We start from the raw sequence: 13258 nt of genomic DNA, 5'->3' as shown, positions 1-13258 counted from the left end.
ACTGTGGCTGGATGAATTAATTGCTGTCATACAACATGCATAAATTTGTCATAGTAGCATTTTCTAAATCACCCAATATCTCTCAGTCTACGGGATTCTATTTCGTGAACATTTCTTTGGACTTAGTGAGTTTTGGAAACTTAACAAAAGTTCTTTGGATTACATGAGGACTGAGTGAGTTTTCGTTCCCTATACTGTAACATATGAGGAGGAAGCCTGACTTTAGCTCACTGGTGGTCTCATCTCAAAAACAAGAAATGGACTGAGTGGGTTTTGGAAATGTGCTCTTCGAATGTGCCCTGCCTGCACAGGTGTGGTGTGCCTGGGTGGAATGATGTACCACTCATGCACCTCCACCTGTGGGAGGACCTGCCAATCACTGTCCAGCGGGGAGCTGTGCAGTAATGACTGCGCCGAAGGCTGCGGCTGCAGTGAAAACACCTTCTACGATGACGTGCGCCAGCGTTGTGTCCTTGCGTAAGCACATCTCTGCCCAGTCCCTTCAGGAAACTCACTACGTCATAGGGTGCTTCTGTATTCATTCATCTCTTTGAGTTTTGATTGGTTCTTTAGCAAACATATCATGTTGATGACCCAAGGTGATGGGATTGCTGGTGTTCTGGTGTCTCTTGTACCCACAGGTCTCACTGTCACTGCTACTTCATGGGATCTGTCTTCCAGCCTGGCGAGGTGTCCTTCAGTGCCTCAGGTCCCTGGTGAGCCTTTTTACATGCATGTTACCTGTAGTGATGTGATGTTGAGACGAAGTCATTAACAAGACCAGAGTGTATCAAGACCGAGACAAGACCAAGACCAAGGCAGGGTGAGACTGAGACAAGATCAAGACCAGGGCAGGGCTAGACCAAGTCAAGATCAGAGACTAATGTTTGAGTCTATATAACCACAAAATACTATAAAATGTGGAGCATAGGCACCATCTTGGGGCTTAGTAGTGTGGCCTAAAATTTGTGTTACAGTATAATTTGGAGGTTTTTTCTTAAAATTTCAATATAAATGCTTCTGTACAAATGTTACATTTTACGAATAGGTTGCACCTTATTGGTTGCATTTGAACTTTGAAGCAGGACATTTTACACCCAGTCACAGAACGATGTTTAACGAACAGATGAATATTAAGCCATTGTGATAAGTAGTGAGATTTTGATGAGTGGTCTTGACTGGTCTTGAAATAAAACCTTGAGTCCTCTATGTCTGAGACTGAGACAAGACTGACTGAAAATAAAGTTGATTCCGAGGCGAGACCAAGACCGCAAAATAGACCGGTCTGGAGTACTGCAACACTAGTTACATTCCCCTGTGCTTTACAGCCTCTGCAGGAATGGACGTATGGAATGTGTACCAGAGGAACGAGGTGAGCCTTCTCTTCATTTCACAGACAAAAATGAATGTGTTCTGCATTCTACAAACCTTTAGCAAGCAGCTGCAGGTTAAACCCTTGCCAATGATACTTGACGGCCTGATAATTACTGGTTTTAAAGAATGTGTTTTGAACACATGCTTGTTTATTATGGAGCTGAAACAAGAGTCACCCCAAAACTCATTGACTGAATTCAATATGAACTGTCTTCAGTCTGTTCTGCTGATAGTTTAAACCTGTTGGGCTGCAACGTCCTTTGCTGTTCTTTTCCAAGTGATTCGCTTAACTGGTGCGATTACCTCCCTTTTAAGCAAGCATGTGGGTGTGGAAACATCAATTTCTGCCAGTAAAATGAACGTCAAGGTTGTGATGTCATTGTGGCATCGCGAGACTGCGTGTATCCCTTTGTGGTTCAGCATGTGCTTTTCGGGTGCTTGCAAAGTGGTTTAGTAATAAGCATGAGCCCATGTGTTCATCAGAACCCGAGCCTAGAGACTGCCCCCCAGGGAAGGTTTACTACAGTTGCCGGGAACCACAGACAGCCCAGTCCCGCCTGGGTTTAGCCTGTGAGGTCACATGCCGGAACCTGATGATCAATCTCACCTGCTCGCCCATGACTCCCTGCGTCCCTGGCTGCGGCTGCCCTGCGGGGTAGGTAGATCACTGTGACTAATGGGACTGTAGGTGAATGCTTTTCATTAGAACTTACAATCACGCAATTCCCTTGCCTACCTTTAGGGGGAGTGCTTACAATTTCCATTTGAAGTGAAGGGAAAGCTGCTGAAAAGGAAATAAGGCAAAAAGTGGAGAATGTTATTGCTGGCTAAATACTTTTAAATGCAGAGCTGCGGTGTAGTGCAAAAAGTGTGCCGAATCTTGATGTAGGCAGGAATTTTTATCTTGATGTGAGCGGAAACTATTGTAACCCCTCCTATGGGTGTTTATTGGCACATTTTACCAGGTCTCCAGCTGTGTTTGGCGTACCCTTTAAACCTAGATGAGAACAGGACTGGAGGTTCTAAAATATAAAATAAGAATCTGTTGATTATGGAAGGATGCAGAGGTCAGACACTGCAAGCCTTTCCACTAGCAGGAGGAATACTTTTGTTTTTTCTTTGATGCAAAACAGACACACACACACACACACACACACACGCACATGTAGGGTAAACATATCCTTATGGGGACCACTCATTCATTTCAATGGGAAAAATGCTAACGCTAACTATGACAACCTTAACCCCCACCCTGTCCTAACCATAACCATAAGTAACCTAACAAAATACAAGAGTTTTTGCATTTTTAGTTTTTTCATAGCAGTCACCGATTTTTATAAAATAGAGTTTTCCCATAAGGGAAAAAAACCATATATTTATCACGTTATGGGGACATTGTGTCCCCATAAGGACAGGAAAACCCGCTCACACACACACACAAACTTTACCTTGCAGGATGTACCTGTTTTCTTGCTCTGCCATCCAGGTCATTGACCTTTTCTGTTCCTCAAATTCGTGTGATTTATTTTGAAAGAAGTCTTTTGATTTTTCCAAGAAGGTGTCAGTGTTTTATCACTGTGGTTTTAATCTGGTTGGTTACAGACTGTCATTAGCCAAGACACAGGCGCGAACCACGCAAAAAGGCCGTCCCTCTCTATCGACAATAACTGAAGTAAAACTGTATTCCAGATAAGCCTCATCATATTTTCTGTTTTTGCTTGTTTTCGTTGTTGCTTTGCTGTCACATTTTCTTTTAACACTACCGGCAGCTATAAAATTCTATATGGTTCCTCCAAGTATGTAGCTATTAACTGAGCAACATATTCAGTATGTGGTGCCAATCTATTTTACATCTTTAAATTAATTTGCCAATTAACTAGCACCATATATTGTGTGCAGGCATAAAATGTGTTCACATCATTTTTAATACTTCTAAAGGCTGCAGTTTCAATTATAGGTCTGCCCCCACATCAAACCCCCCATACAGTTCCCCACAGTTTGAATATCTTTGCTTCTGTGTTTTCATAGTTGGGAAACCCTGTTGCCAATCAATGCTTTCCCATTCGATATACCAGGCTGCCAATTCGATATACCAGTGTTTCCCAATCTGGTGACCCAACGCCGGTCCCTCCCAGCTCCCTGCCAGACAGTTCACATTTTTAGGGAGCTGGGAGGGAGCAAAACGTGAACTGTCTATGGGTCCCCAAGGACCGGATCGGAAACACTGTGCTATATGAAGAGGCCTGCTTGTTAGGGTCAGTGATGATTTGCTGCGTACTGAATATTATTACTTTAAAAAGTACCAAAAGGCAGGACTTAAGCAAAATACCAAAAGGTGAACGATTGAACTCATGGTAAACTTGTTTGAGAAATGGTCCGGGGGGGCAGTTCAATGGCTGACCCTGTGCTCGGCCCCCAAGCTCCATTCTCAACTGTGTGTGTGTGTGTGTGTGTGTGTGTGTGTGTGTGTGTGTGTGTGAAAAAGGAGGGCAATACAGTATATGTGAAAATAAGTGTTCCATTGTAATTGTACTTGAGAAAATGTTCGTTTCATTCTTTTTATTTGAAACTTCCTGCAACAATGCATTACAAATATGTTTAAAACTATTACTATTTAAAAGCCCTGCCAGAGAGGCCTCAAAAAAACATTTTATTTGATTTTTTGGGCAATCATTAGCCAGTCAAGCTAACTAAACTCAGGACATTCATTTCCTATAAGGGCCTAAGCTAATCATTTGCATCTCATGTTTAAAAATTCTCCTTTTCCAAAGGCTAGTAAGACACAATGGAGAATGCTACTACCCGGAGAACTGTCCGTGTGCCTGGCTGGGGTTGGAGTATCTGCCTGGGGAAGTGGTGTCCACACCGTGCTCCAAATGGTATGCATGACTCTGCCAGCTTTGGTAGGTGTGATGATCAGGCTAACGATTCTGCTCCACTCCCCCTCGGTAATATACAGTGTCCTGGGGTGCCTCTCACAATTCAGCACCCAGAAGGTGACAGGAGGACACTGGGAATATTGCCACTAGATGCAATGTGCATTGGATACCACCTTAAAACATGGTGGTAGCCAATTGATCCGGAGCAGTGTTTCCCAGTCCGATCCACGGGGACCCACAGCCGCTCCCTCCCAGCTCCCTGTCAGACAGTCCACATTTTTTAGGGAGCTGGGAGAGAGCAAAAACATGGACTGTCTGCGCGTCCCTGAGGACTGGGTTGGGAAACACTGCTCTAGAGATTATGCTTCATCACTCTTCAAAGAAGGGATTAAATGTCACCTCTCCATTAGAAGCCAGTATTTTTATGTTTAACCCATTTTTTTTAAGCCTTAATGTTTTCCCATGTCGCTGATTCTGATTAGGACCTTGATGCTCAGCTCAAAAAACCGCAGCAAGGTCCTCTCCTGCAGCTCCGCTGACTCCGAGCGTGACATGTGATGCCCCTGTTCTGTTGCCTCTTCTCTCCAGCACCTGCCATCGCGGCTTTTTTAACTGCACCTATTACCCCTGCCCGGGGGTCTGCACTGCGTACAGCGACCGCCATTACCACACGTTCGACGGACTGGAGTACGATTATGTCAGCAACTGCCAGGTGTATTTAGTGAAGGTAGGGGCGCTTCTGCCTGAGTATTAAATAATACCACAATAAATAAACACTTCACATGGGTTGATGTAGATGCGTTGACTAGGTGCACGTATAGATGCAGGGGACTTTGCGGCTTTGGGCTTTGCTGTGTTTATCGCTCAATCATCAGTAACAGTGGCCCTGTGGGGGGGTCAAGAGATCGGTGCTTGGCTAAACCTTTATCTGAGATGGTATTTAGAGGAACAAAGGCGGAATGCTTATTAATCCGGGACTTCTGTATTGATGGGGGGGGGGGCTTACCCCTTTCCAAAACCCGACCCCCCCACCTTTCCCTGAGGCAAACCCCTGCAGTCCCGGTCCTTAAAGCTTCTCTCAGGCGGGGCCGGATCGGATCTCTGGAAAGCAGATCCGTGGCCAGTCTCAAAGCCCCTAATCTTGGGAAAATCAGAAGCGTTTTTTTTAATTAGAACAGGATTGCTGTAATGCAACCCAAGCAAATGTCAGATCTACTGGACAAACAGGGCAGAGGCGACACACCATACAAAGGCCAACTTGTTCCTGCCAGCCTCCCAGTTGCTTTCTTCCCAGACCCTGGGCTTGGCCCCCCTAGACCCCCTTTTCAAGTTGGCCGATCTCTGGGAGGATGGCACTTCTGCGCCGCACGTTCCTCCCGGACAAAACGTGGAGGCATGCAAATGGGCTGGCAGCGGGATCACCCACCGCAGACTGCAGCTGCCCATCACTGGGAATCTAGAGCTTGCCTGATCTTTTTAAAATTGATTCTTTCCCTTAATTAAAGCCGCTTATTCAATCTGTGAAGAGAGCCTGTGGTGGACTCTGGTTACCTTTGAAAAGTGGGCTTTAAAGGGCAGCGATCCTCTAAGGAGCACACTGGAGCTGCAGGAATGCCTGCTCTTAGTGCTGTAGGCGCCATTGTACTTGACCCAAGTATTGGACGTGGTGCACGTTTCACCAAAAAATGACAACTTTAAAGCCTTTTTTGATTAGCGTTCCTGAAGAGTGCTTTTACAATCCATGGAATGGTTCCCCTATATGTTTCTTTCATACCCTTTTAAAGTTATGAGCCTTTGAACAATGCAAAGTTGCGAGATAAAGTTCTAGGCCCTTTCATACAAAAGCCTCTTTCAGTTGATAATCAAACAAGTCACGTAATATTTTAAAATCTTAACTTAGGGACAGAAAAGACTTTAATTGACTTAGCCAGCACACAATCTATAGTAGATTGACGCCCAGACAACAACCCCAGCTTGCCCCTCCCCCATTTTTTGGTGTGCTGTAGGGGGAGGGGTCACCACCGGCTTCAATATTAGCTGGCAGGATCCCTTCAGGAGCTCCAAGCCAAAAGCTGTACCACCATGTCCACAAGCCTCAATACAGAATAAGCATAGTAAATATATACACAAAATATATTAATCTTGCTCACAGAAAGTCATTCCTGTGTGATAATGGCATCCTGTCGTTTCAGAGCATCAACGACACTGAGATTTCCATCACCACGCAGAACAAGGACTGCTACGACAGCGGCATCATCTGCATGAAATATCTGGTGATCTACGTGGGCCTCACAAAGATCTACTTCAGCGACAGCTCAGGAAAGCCGGTTAGTGAGTCCCATGGTGGCCCTGGGGTCCGGTGTGTGGGACGAGGGGCGGCGGCCAGCCTGGGTGTTGGGACTAGCGTTGTTGGGGTGTGCTCTATCCTCACTTTTACCTGGGTGTCATATCAGGTTCCCTTACGTAACCAGGAACCAAGGCTTCTGCTAGAAAGGTGGTGAAAAAATTGGAGAAGGCCTCCTCCAAGTTTCATTCTATTTTAAAAATGTTACCCAGTAAGAATTAACTGGTTATCGATTCTGGAATGTTATGAATGTATGAACAGTATCTATGTAATGAATATATAAATGATTATCTATCTATCTATCTATCTATCTATCTATCTATCTATCTATCTATCCATCTATCTGTCTATCTATCTATCTATCTATCTATCTATCTATCTACTGTATTCTACACTACTCTACTGTACTCTACTTATCTACTGTATGCTACTCTACTCTACTCTACTTATCTACGCTACTCTGATCTAGTTTGGCCATTATGTCAGTTCAGCATTTATTAGTTTTGCATCATACACCAAATGTATGCAAAGTGTTTTCACTATTACTGAGCATAAAGCTCTCCTGGTCCACTGTTCTTCCAGAGTTCCTCCACAGTGGTGGGGAAAGGCTATGAGTTCCATCTGTGGCGGGCCGGCTACTACACGGTGGTGCACTTCCCCAAGCAGGAGATCACCATTCTGTGGGACAAAAAGACCACCGTGCACATCCGTGCCGGGCCTCAGTGGAAGGTGGAACACCACTACCCCCCCCCCCCCCCCCAGCACCATTTATATTTACATTTCTATTTACAAAATTCACCTAGGCTCCGACATTAAACCCAGCTGATTCGAACCTGGGGTGTACATGGGACCGGGGCAACAGGGGTGCCTCCGGATTGCCCCTTCCCTTGTCACTCAAAAGTCGGCATCTCTGTATGAATTATGGCCCCTCTTGTGCCTCTCAACTTAAAAAAAATCCTAGAACCACTCCTGGTTCTAAAACACAGGTCCTCTAGTCTACAGCTGTCTGGCTACATATGTAAATAATCTCTTTGCACATTTAGGGTCAGCTGACAGGGATGTGCGGAAACTTTGACACAGTCACAGTGAATGACATGACCACTTCCAGCCACATGGAGGTCAGCAACCCCCAGAGCTTCGGAGACAGCTGGGCCCTTGGCCAGGTACCGGCTCCAGCCTTTGCAGCCAGCGGTCATTCCTTGGACTCCTTCACCTTGGCATGCCTCCTGCTGGGCATGGAAATACCTGTTGTTTGGAGCGTGACACACCAGTGTCTTTGGTTGCCCTTGCGCCATGCAAGTTTGAACTCGTACAGCCCCACTGAGCAGTCAGTTTTGTCCCTGCAGCCATAACAAACGGGGGCCTGGACCATCATCCTCTCTGTAGGCATCAGTCACCCTGTATGAATCCATTTCCTATCAGCACCATGGGTTCTTAGCGCTCTACCTGCTGGTTACTTCTGGTGTTGGCTTTGTGGCAGGGCAGACAGGGAGGTTGTGGCCCCTGGAGTAAAGTTATTGTTGGAGCCCTACCATCAGCATAAAATGCTACTGTAACAACCAGAAAAACAAATTTGGGGCCCCTTACAATTAGGGGCCCTAGGCTACAGCCCAGGTTAGCTCATGCTCACTGGCAAGACTAATTTTTTGGCCTTAAACTGGTAGCTCTGGTGAACCGTCCGTCTGTCAGCTGTGCCGTGTGCTATTTCATGTGAAATGAGATCTCACCTTAGCAAAGCAATCTAACCCCCATCTCTCCCTCTAGTGTGAAAGTGACTTCGTGGTGAAGAGGCCGTGCGAAGGAGACCTCAACCGGCAGCCGTACGCCAAGAGAGAATGCGCCGTTCTGTACAGCGACGTCTTTGCTCCCTGTCACAATGTGGTTGGTACAATGGGCACTTCATCGCCTACGCAAAGGCCACCAAAAGCTGACTTGCTTTGAGCCGAGATGCTGTACCTACCAGTTGTTTACTTTGTTCATTTCTGAGCCGAGTTCTTTTACAGCTGAAACGCATACCCTCATTATGTGGTGGAGGAGAGATTAAAATGAGCTGATGACATGATATGAGTATATGATATGAGTTAGGGGTGTAACGGTACACAAAAATCACGGTTCGGTATGTTTTCGGTACAGTATGGGGTAAAAGAAACAAAACTCAAATTGCTTCTTTTCTTTATTATACAGTGGCTTACTGAACAAAGTATGACTCGTTCATAAATAAAAAGTTTCAGTACTGCTGCACCCTACTAAAAAAAACTTACATTTTCTTGAAAGTAAATCAAAATAAATATTATAATATAATTATCCATTAAGGTGCACATTTAGAAAATCAACTGTACTGATCTGTACTGTATTCACATTCTGTATTCACATTAGCAGCTTTCAGCTTCATATTCGAACTGTGCAACACAAATATTGTCTCAAAAATGCAAAGCATAACAAAATAATTATCCTTTATGGTGCAGCAAAAAATACCTGCGATGTGCTTATATTCACATTACATGCTTCACATTACGACGTACACGCGCATGCATAGCCGCATAGCCGCGCGGCTTCATCCGTCGCTTTCCGAATGTTGCTCGGGGGAAAAATACAAAAGTTCCGTATTTGCTACAATAGTTCGGTACATATGCGTACCGATAGACCCATACGAAAGGCCCGTGTACCGTTACACTCCTAATATAAGTATATAGCATGAGTATGCCAGAGGATTTATAACTGAGAAACTCCAGGAGAAGACATGGAAAAGTAGTGAAATAAAATACCACATAGATGTATCCACTAGATGGTGCTGTTGCATCAGCTTGGACACAACATGCAAGCAAGACGTCGAAGTTTATGGCGGTTGGATTATTGCATGTAATCGGTCACTGACAGGTTCATTGCACTTCTTATTGAATTTTTTTTTAATCCCTTTGGGTGTTCAAAGCTTTCTTTCTCCAGGCTTGGTGGGAACGTGTATGAGTTGTTTTCTTCGAGCCTAACTACAGTATCTTTAATATAACTTACCGTCAGTGAAGGAAGTTTAAATATTAATTAGGATTTTGACATTTAAGGGGCAAATATACTGACATGGAAGGTCATGTAAGATCTTGGTGCAGTTTCAGTTTATATTACCGTGATGCCAACAACTGAAGAATATGAATTAAAAATCTGAATAATTTATGTTGACCAAAATAGGCTACAGTTGGATGGTTTGACCTGCATTTCTGACAACGATGTCCCCTTACTGTGATCAATTATTCATCGTCCGCTGACAATGGCCACTCCTATACATAACATCCCCTGGCCCCCCGCAGGTGGATGTGACGTGGTTCTACAAGAACTGCCTGACGGACACATGCAACTGCAACCGGGGCGGCGACTGCGAGTGTCTGTGCACCAGCATCGCTGCCTATGCCCACAAATGCTGCCAGCAGGGCGTGACCGTTCACTGGAGGTCTCCCACTGTGTGCTGTGAGTATGGATTCACCTGAAGGGCTCACGGAGGCAGGAAACCCACCCTTCATTTATTAGAAAGGCCGATAAGAAAGTTCTTGTTGAGTTCTGGGTGAACTGGTTTACAGTGGTATCAATCATATTACATAAAGCAAATGCATGTATATACAACTTTGGAAAGATGAAGAGACCACTCTATATTTTAAAAAAATCTGCATTTTTAAATTCTGGTTTATTCCTGGTTCTGCTGGCAGTAGGCTACACTGCAAGGCGGGCTGCTTCCAGGCTCAAAGGTTCTAAGACAGCAGTACACAGGAACAAGGCCAAGCAGGAGACACTGGCAATAACCAGAAACCAGCCAGGCAGAGGGCAGGAGCAACTTTCTAATGCCAGAGATGACTGTCAACTTATCCGCCAGTTTCTCATGAATCGGAGGATGACCTCAAGTGACCTTCAAAAATAATGGGAAACATTAAGTGGTGTGAAGTGCACTGCTGGGACAGTTCATAACAGGCTCTTAGAAGCAGGACTATATTTTACACTGGCGCATACCCATAAATTGAGAAATGAGTGAAACTGAAAACTGCTGTGGTCTCTTAATTTTTTCCAGAGCTATATTTGTACGCTTTGACTGCTAGAAACCATTAAGTAAATGTGCTTTATCCATTTCAGCATACGACTGCGAATACTACAATCAAGGTATGTACATTTAAATCTGCTATTTTGTCAATGTGTGGAATCAAAGGGGATGTTCAGTTTGCTGCTTTGACAGTCGGTACCTTTTCCTTGATCCGGTGCATGGCGCCTCTGTTTCAGAGCTGGGAGAGGGGCCTTACGTCCTCTCGAATGCTGCATTCAATGACACGGTGATTGGGGCCAACTTGACCAGTGGAGAGGTGTTCTCTCTTCCCAAGCCCAGTGCCCAGGGTGGAGTCCTCTTCAACTTCATGGTCACGGTGGGCCTCTACAAGGACAAGCTGTCTCGTGAGTGCATTGCGGCCACACCCGCGATGATGACGGTTTATGTTCACAGTTACTCATTTAGTAAATAAGATGCTATAATAATGAGTCAGCACACCATGTTGGAAACACTGAAACACTGAGGGCTGCCATGCTGATATTTAAACCACTTTTTACAATACTCCTCATCGAATTCCTGCAATATTTCTCATCTTTGGATCTTAGTGGATTTAGTTAGAAATTTAATTAAAAATCTAATTAAACATTCAGTTCATTGGGGTTTTTATAACATTCTTTGCTGGTCTCTTCTTTGGATGTGTAAAGTACGATCCCAAGCTCTCCACCTTTCCCACGTCTGCTAGCTTTCACTCTTACTATGAGCTCACCTTCCAGTCGACAGTATCACATATTCTGTCCGCCATTGTTCAGTTGTTCAGACTCTTCATGACACTCTCACCCATTTGATGAGTGTCAGGGTAGCAGGGTGGACCAGTGGCAGGGTGTTGGGGTTACAAGGAACTCACTCGCCAGCGTCGAACTGCAGAGATTCACAAGATATTTTAGGTCAGTCCCCTCTCATGCACAGTGTTTATCTAGAGAGTTCTACTGGCAAACGTAACCCATCCAAATCCATATGCCCCTGCTCCCATATCGACTTGCACCCCTCCGTGACCCTGAAAGACCGGGGTCAGATATTAGGGCACGTTTCGAGTTTCTGTGGTGCTTCACAGGTGAGTGGCTGACGGTGGACATGGGCAGAGGGGATTGTGGAGCGAAGGCCCCATAGTCACTCCCTTGTGCTTATTAATTGATACAACAACCAGCCCCCCCCCCCTCTGCAGGGGCTTACAATGCAATGCATTAAGCGCAACAATCCCTGCAGGTAACCCTATGCCATGCAGGGCAGATTAACCCAGCTAAAGTCCTGCTCCTGTTACCGGTGCTTTATTATGGAGAGGCAGGCTCTGTCATATCGCCACACAATTGCCATATTCAAATGGAATAATGATAAAATGCTACATAATAAGAGGGGGGTCATTCAGTCACTACGGCGAGGTAAGCCCCTGACCGGCCTCGGCTCACACCCGATAAGTGATGGCTCGCCACGTGGCGGTCGTGCTTCGGGCGGGATACTGAGAACGTGTCGCCATTTCATTAAAGCGGCTTACGAGGAAAGGAGCTTCCCGCTCGGCGGCGACCCAAACTCTGAGCGTTTCCTAGGTTTCACAAAAGACCCTCCACCACTTGTTGCAAGCTGGATTATGACTTGTGGTCCGGTACAGAGGGTCTGTCATGGTATAACGTTCTGCTGTCTACAGTCCCAGGCAAGCAGTAGTAGCTCAGGAGGACTGAAGGGCTTTTCTCACACCTTGGCACTCAGATCTTTAGTCTTGACATCCCAGGCAGCAGTTGATATATTCATGCCTAAGGAAGCCAACTTGTTTTGTTTACATAGTTGGCACGACTCTGCAGTGGATGTTCTCTGAAGGCGTACCTCAATTTCACTTGGGTCTAGTCCCTTATTCTCCCTATCCCCTTCTGATAGGCGTGCCCATGGTGTCCCTGGAGTCTGCTGAGAGGCCCAACTACTTCCTGTGTGTGACGGGGAGGCTCTCGCTGAGACTGGAGCGCTGGAGCGGGACCGAGGACTTCCGCCAAAGGGGCACCTTTGTCCACCACCAGGGCCTATGGTTGCCGAGCCTGTCCTCCTTTGAGCTGTATGGTCAGAAGGGCATCTTCCTCACCCTCAGCCCCAGCGGCATTCGCGCCATGGCCTACGACCACTCAGAGCACTTCAGGCAAATCAGTAGCTTCATGCTCGAAGGTAGGTGAGTCGGTCATTGGCGACAGGTTGAGGTTATATGCTGACCATCGTGGTTGAAGTTCGGCTTCATTTGGTGACCCTTTCATCCAGAGAGCAGTTTTGTGATCCCTTACCGGATCATGTGTGAATGGAAGTACCATGCGTGCTCCAGCCCATGTCTGAAGACCTGCAGCGACCCCACAGCCTCACAATGCCGCTTCCTGCCACCGTAAGTGATGTGACCGTATGGTGACAGAGTTCCACAAGGATAAAGGTGTTCAGATAAGTTAAGTTGACCCCAAAGCATTATTGAGTTTACCATTGGACCCTGGTTTTGGAATGTAGCTTAAATGAGCACCACCTTCGATACTGATGTAGAAGTTTGTAAAAGGCACTGAGTCTTGATGAGATGCATCTATAGATCAGAGAAACTAATTGCATTGCAAGCAGGATGTAACC

The 13258-nt window shown here is 45.7% G+C and overlaps 1 protein-coding gene across 1 annotated transcript in view; it reads left to right on the top strand.

Annotated features, from left to right (window-relative positions):
* Positions 1–13258, top strand: part of otogl (otogelin-like) — a 41104-nt gene that overhangs the window by 14795 nt on the left and 13051 nt on the right. Inside the window, exons 20-34 of the mRNA XM_072710041.1 lie at positions 312–477; positions 642–716; positions 1329–1372; positions 1858–2029; positions 4146–4253; positions 4842–4980; positions 6446–6580; positions 7180–7326; positions 7641–7760; positions 8362–8478; positions 9897–10053; positions 10708–10734; positions 10852–11019; positions 12542–12820; positions 12911–13028. Coding sequence (XP_072566142.1) covers positions 312–477; positions 642–716; positions 1329–1372; positions 1858–2029; positions 4146–4253; positions 4842–4980; positions 6446–6580; positions 7180–7326; positions 7641–7760; positions 8362–8478; positions 9897–10053; positions 10708–10734; positions 10852–11019; positions 12542–12820; positions 12911–13028 — 1972 coding nt within the window. The remainder of the gene's footprint in view (positions 1–311; positions 478–641; positions 717–1328; positions 1373–1857; positions 2030–4145; positions 4254–4841; positions 4981–6445; positions 6581–7179; positions 7327–7640; positions 7761–8361; positions 8479–9896; positions 10054–10707; positions 10735–10851; positions 11020–12541; positions 12821–12910; positions 13029–13258) is intronic.

Source organism: Paramormyrops kingsleyae, chromosome 1 (assembly GCF_048594095.1).
Source record: "Paramormyrops kingsleyae isolate MSU_618 chromosome 1, PKINGS_0.4, whole genome shotgun sequence".
Lineage (NCBI taxonomy): Eukaryota > Metazoa > Chordata > Actinopteri > Osteoglossiformes > Mormyridae > Paramormyrops > Paramormyrops kingsleyae.
This window is presented reverse-complemented; position numbering and strand designations above follow the sequence as displayed.